General features: G+C 42.0%; 1 protein-coding gene across 1 annotated transcript; it reads right to left on the reverse strand.

The window, feature by feature from the left end:
* Nucleotides 1-3599: 3599 nt before the first annotated feature.
* LOC147607392 (nuclear pore complex protein NUP50A-like) lies at nt 3600-5827 on the reverse strand. The gene is made up of 2 exons (XM_086790393.1): nt 5671-5827; nt 3600-5504 (listed from the first exon to the last, which is right to left on the reverse strand). The coding sequence occupies exon 2, from the start codon at nt 5440-5442 to the stop codon at nt 3964-3966; it is 1479 nt and encodes a 492-aa protein (XP_086646519.1). The 5' UTR covers nt 5443-5504; nt 5671-5827; the 3' UTR covers nt 3600-3963.
* Between the last annotated feature and the right edge of the window lie 623 nt (nt 5828-6450).

Here is a 6450-nt window from a genome sequence, read left to right on the forward strand (position 1 = left end):
GATATTGTAGCCTCTTTTTCCATGTATACGAGCTATGTAGCATATGTAGAACCATTATTTTAAGTTGAAGCCTGGTTCTGACAACACAATGTATCTGAATTTTCTTAAACCTTAATAAACAAGAGGGGTGTTTTGAAGGGAGAGAGGGGAGGGAAAGAGAGAAGGCATATGGGATGTGTAGAAGAGAGAGAGAGAGGCCCAGATTTTTTAAAGTAATATCCATTTTGCCTTAATGTCCAAGGAAACCACTCATCTAAAAATATACAACAATGAAAAATTTTCTTCTTCTTTTTCCCTTCTTTGAAGGGCACCTGTGAATGTCTCGTATATATTAAAAATTTACACCTACCTGTGAATGTTTTTGACCATTGGTATTCATTGCTACCCACCAGTAAAACCCTTACCCTTTACGGCTTTCGACATTTTAATTGAAGGTCATAAAGACACAGTCTGCTACATTCAAAACCGATATATGGATGTGATGAGCACCACACATGCCTGTGCCCATGCTAGATGAGCTCTTTAATGTCAAAGCCAAGCCAAACAGACTACATATGATCCATATGACAACACCAAAGTGCACAAGAAGACAAATATGGAGTTCAAGAAAAGACAGGTTTAGCTTAGCCTAGAATTAGTTTAAGTTTCAAAGATCCATCTCAAATTGATGGGAAAGTGAAAAGTGCCTCAAAAATTTCAAGATTCAGTTATAATTATGTTGTATGAAGAATTGCTTCTTCAAAATCACAATTCCCTCCTCCATCCATGGTGAAAAGGATTGAATGTAAGGCTTGATGGAGAGGGGGCGAGTGAGAAAGAGATGATTAATCAAGAAGTATTTCTTTTCTAACCACATCTTTTGAAGTCAAATCCAATCCATAGACATTAAAGAGACTTTCTAGAACATCAAGCCTGAATTTTCTGATCTCATGCATCAAAGCTAAGCCTTTCCTTTTAGTAGACAAACAATCAACTTGTGATTGGAAAGTCAGAATGATTAATCATATCAAGTGTCAAGTTGAAATCACCCAAACAATGTTATATTAGCCTCGATATTGTAGCACTTGTGAAGGTTAACCTTCAATAGTCGCCAAAATGACCTATAAATTGTTAGCTTGTTGGAAATAGTTTTAGTAATCATCTTGATGATAATTTATAGTAATCACACAGCAAGACACACTATGCCAAAGTTACTACTGAAATTCAAGAAGATTGTAAGGATTGTTTGTACAAAGTAAGAGATTTAAAATTTATTGATAGTTTAAAGGTTACATTTGCATGAAGAGTGCCTTTTGAATTTATGGAACCTTTGTAGTACAGCCTTCTAAATTATCAGATACCCAAGCATCTGATACGACAGATGCATTACATTGTAGTCGTAGGCGAGGGTGCTCTACTCTACTGTAAAAGTCACTTGGTGTCTCAATATTTTTTAAAGGCTTCAGCTCTCTTAAGATTGAGGGTAAGGATCCATCCTATCTTTGTCCTTTCCCTCACAAAAATGGACAGACATGGAGCACACTCATTTTCCCTTTACATTGTAGAACCACAAATATATGCGAGCCACAGAATATGCTCTCTCTCATGCGTGCTTCTAAACTGCTCTTTTGACAATATCTACCATTTCTATGCTACTCATAGAATTAGCAACAAATATTTACATCTTCAACTGTGAACTCAAGCATATGATAAGCACGTGTTTTGTTGGAAACCAAGAGTCGCCCATCTAAGTTGTGTTCATGCCAATGTAGGCTTAATTGGAGGTTTCCACAAATTGGTCTAACCATCCAAACCCCAAACCTTAAGGCGATAGAAAATCTCCAATCTATCAATTTTGTGGAAATCTTGTAGTGCTACACTTTGGCACCACTTTTCTCAACACCCCCCCTTGGTGCTGTCCACTTTTTCTTATCTCAGAGATTGAACTTGTCTATGTTTTCTTAGCTCAAAGGCTCAACTTGACTTCTCTAGTGGATCAAATGTTACACTTCAATCAATGGCTCTAATACCATGTTGGAAATTGGCTGAGTGAGCAGTCTCTCGTCCGCAAAAATGATCTCGATGATCGAGCCACACTTTGCTTCCCACCATTATTGCTACAAGCCAATGCGTGCTCAACTAGAGATTTCCACAAATTGGTCTAGCCATCCAAACCAAAACCTTGAGGCAATGGAGGCAAACCAAAAACCTTGAGGCAATGGAGGAGATCTGATCTATCCATTTCGTGGAATCTCCTAGTGCTCATCAACTCGAACAAATATAGAAGCAAATACATGGGCTGGAAAACTAATACGGTAAATACAGTAGCCACAGCTTCTACTTGAGTAAAACCTCAAAGACATGCATCCAGGATGGTAGATCCAATTTGACATTGGTGTAATACCAAAATTAATTGCAAGGTAGACTATATGTTCTCCAGTCTCCCGACTGTAAGCGTTCGCTACCTTACTAGACTCACATCGATGCACCATATTTTCATCAGATCCTCAAAATATCAATACAAACACCACAAACAGCCAAAAAAAAACTGCTGGTAGGCAGGCAAGAACAAAACAGTGACGACAAAGATCCTTTCAGAGAATCAAAATAAGGCAGTCAATCAGCTTCAACACCTAGTTTTTCCTGCACAAAATTGGATGAAGCACCATTCTAAGATCACAAGCAAGGTATTCAGTACATGACCCACCTTAAGTGATCTCGATTTTGAAGAAAAATACTCACCACCTGTATGTATAGGTGATCAGCTTCAACACCTAGTTTTTCCTGCACAAAATTGGATGAAGCACCATTCTAAGATCACAAGCAAGGTATCAATACACAACCCACCTTAAGCGTTCTCAATTTGGAAGAAAAATACTCATCACCCGTATGTACAGGTGATGAGCTTCAACACCTAGTTTTTCCTGCACAAAATTGCACGAAGCGCCATTCTAAGATCACAAGCAAGGACATGACCCATCCAAGTGATCTCAATTTGGAAGAAAACTGCTCATCATCTGTATGTACAGGATGCCTTAATACAGGTGATGTAACACTGCTATTGCCAACACTGACCAATGCATTCAAACCCTGTATTTACTTAACCTTTTGTGACCATGTAGGGCCAAATGAGTAAATGGCAAAGATGAAAGGAAAGCCTCCAAGCGACCTTGTAAAGGATAGAGGGAGGGAACAATGGGGATTACATTTTAAGGCTAATTTCAATTATGGGGTTGAGACCATGCAGGGCCAAAGACACAAATGGCAGAGCTGAAAGGCAGCCTCTGGTGAAATTTCCAAGACCTTGCGAAGGATAGAGCGATCGAAGGATGGGGATAACATTTTTTCAATGTAAAGACTGGCTTCAATATACAGGATGTGCAAACAAGCACCACCTTCTATCATTACTAATGTTCAACATAGCCTTTCAGCACCAACCACGGTAATACTAATTCATCTATATGCCCATTTGAAGCACACATTAGCCAAGAAACAGCATGCTGCTAAGAGGTAGTTCGCTGAAATGCAGCATGTCTACTGCCTATGGAGAAAAGAAGGGTCAAGGTCAGCATTCATTGAATAAATCATTAGAAAACATTCAAAATCTTTGGCACAACTAATGGCACACAAATGTGATTTTCATGTGAGTATACAGCAACAGAAACCACCAAAAAAGCCATAAAACTTACATGGCTGCCACCTCTCCTTAAACCTGAAAGTCCAACAACTGTCTGAAAAAGGTACTCACCTACATTTCAGACTTTAAGCCAGCTATTTAGCATTTCCTGAGAGTTTCTGACACCATTGCATACCGTGTATGCATATGCGAGTTTGTATATTGAGACAGTTAATCTGCCATCATCAAATGTTTGCATCGTCAACTAGTGTGTTTCCTTGGGTCTTCACAAGACTACAAAACCAGCCCCTTGATCCTTGTAGACATCACTTGCTAGAAATTTATGTCCCCACAGCATCAAAAAAATATCAAGACTCGTGAAGAGCCCTGGGTGAATTTTCAGGAGTTTTAAGACCTCCATGAGGAGCACTTTTATGCGCATCAACAGCATCCCTGAAATTTCCTGCTGATAGGCCATCCTTAAATTTCACTGCATAAGTCGTCAAACCGTTTTTGCCTTCTGCTGCACTGTTCACACATGCGAATGTGACCCCTCGGCTATCCATGCTGGTCATCTTCATGTCTGCAAAAAGACCCGCATTCAGAAGTAGCTTATAGTTCCCTTTAGCCCTCATCAGCAGTCTCGGCTTAGCCATTTTGTCTTCCGGGACGTTCACCTTGAGCTCTCCCTTCCCGCGTTCCTTCCATGAGCCATCCACAAACTCAAAAAGAGTAGCATCTGCTCCAAAAACCACCTTTTCCTGCTCTTCTCCTGTCTGCACGAGAACCTCCTGAAAATGAGTAGAGCTTGCAGATGGTTGCAAGGAAGGCACTGCAGTTAGTGGACCGGTGCTGGGTTGGGTGCGAAATAGCTGTAAGGTGGAACCATTGCTGCTACCAAAAGCTGTTGACGGGGTAGTGAAGGCTCCCTCACTGGCTGCCTTGAAGGCAAAAGCTAATCCAGAGCTTGTACCGGACACAGAGCCAGAACTAAAATTTTTCCATGATGAGCTAAATGATGCAAACCCACTGGGAGTTTCAAAAGATGAAGGTGCTGTGCCGAATGAGAAAGATCCAGGAAAAGCTGTTCCGAGGGATGGCCGTCCACTCTGATTCACTTCCGTTTTGTCCTTGCCTTTACCGTTATCTCCAACTCCTGAACCCTTGTCTGTGGCTGCCAGCGATACTGGTTGATTAGCACCATTTCCACCATCCGGATGGCCATTGGGACCATCTCCATCTCCTAAACCACATTCTTTAGAAGCAACCAAAACTGGCTGATTATCCCCACCTTCACCCTTCAAAATTCCAGAGTTCTCCTCACTTTCACCATCACATTTTTCCTTTCCACATTCTTCTGCAACAGTTGCACTTCCTGTCGCCTTACCATCCTGTCTATCAATTCCAACATCTTCAACACCTTCTCCAACATGCTGTTTATCTTTTCCACCATCTCCTACCTCATTTCCAACATGCTGTTTATCCTTTCCCCCATCCTCAACCTCACCTGCACCTCCTGGTCCCTTTTCATCTACTTCACCTGGTGTTGCAGCCGAATCCTTACTACCAGCTCGTTCTGAAGCCGGGGGTGTACTCACTGCCATTGAAGGGGCCACCAGACGGATCGAAGCAAAAGGGTTGGGAGCAGCCGCTGCGGCAGGGGCCGGGTTGCGGCGCACTTTCACAATTCTGCGACTGGCCAAAACCTCCTCCGGAGCTTTCTGGAAAGATCCAGACTCTAGGGGAGCAGAGCTACCACCTTCGGAATCAGAGATATCATCCTTAGAGATCTGTCGCGAAGCTCCTCTCTTCTTTGCAGGGGCGCCGGCAATGCCATTGTCACCCATCTCAAACCTCTGAAGTTAGGGTTTCTTCTGCCTGGAAGAAGTGGTTATGCAGATAGGAAACCCTAGAATAGTCCAAGAAAAGGAGAGTGGTTATGCAGGCATCGGACATAAAAACCCTAGAACACAGAAGAGCTAAACCTGCGTTGAGCTCAGACTCTATCTGTGTGAGAGCAAACTATGACAGAGACAACGAGACAGAAAAGAACAGAACAGAGAGAAGAGGAATACCTTGGGGCACGCAGTTGCTCCACGCGGCTATATAGCACCTGCTGCTGCACAAGAAGGATGATTAGTAGGTCATAAGAAAGCCCAAACCCTTGCCTAGGGCCTTTCAGATCAATGAGAAAATGCTTCTTGCAAAATTTGATGCTTATCAATGCTCATTTTGTTTTGTGTTTTTTTTTTAATCTTTTGTGTTCGTGTGCATGTGTGCTTTTTCATGCCGCTGCCAATAGCCAGTAGGTTTTGAGCCCCGCACCTCATGCATAGGACTTCAACACCTTACCGTTACGTTGTGTCTCCATTGGTTGTATTTTATGAATGGTAGCCCATTGGACATTTGCTTGCACGAAGCTGGATAGGCACAACTGCTCCGCCATTGCCTTGCACGAAGGCATATTAGCTTAGATGATGGTAGCATCAGTGTGCAAAGGGCTTGTCACTCCTAAACAAAAAGGCAACCAGACGTGGGCATATGTCTAAAAGGCTGTTCAAATAATGGTTCAAAGTGTTGTTCAAATAATGGTTCGAAGTGTCCACCTAGAATCCAGACTTAACAACTTATGCATGTTTTGATAAATAACTTCCAGCTAAGACGATGTGCACATTCCATGTGAACTCACTCTCCTTGTTTGAAACCACATTTATGAACCTAGAATTGCACTCTTTACAACATGCATTTTGGTACCTTGACTCTAGAGGGGATCAAACTCAAGGAAATGGGGTATCTAGCCACTTTGGCTCTAGCAGAATTATGACTATAACTATCACCCCTTATTATTAGGCTAA

This window comes from Cibotium barometz, chromosome 55 (genome assembly GCF_041138505.1).
Source record: "Cibotium barometz isolate CiBa-2024 chromosome 55, ASM4113850v1, whole genome shotgun sequence".
NCBI classification, from domain to species: domain Eukaryota; kingdom Viridiplantae; phylum Streptophyta; class Polypodiopsida; order Cyatheales; family Cibotiaceae; genus Cibotium; species Cibotium barometz.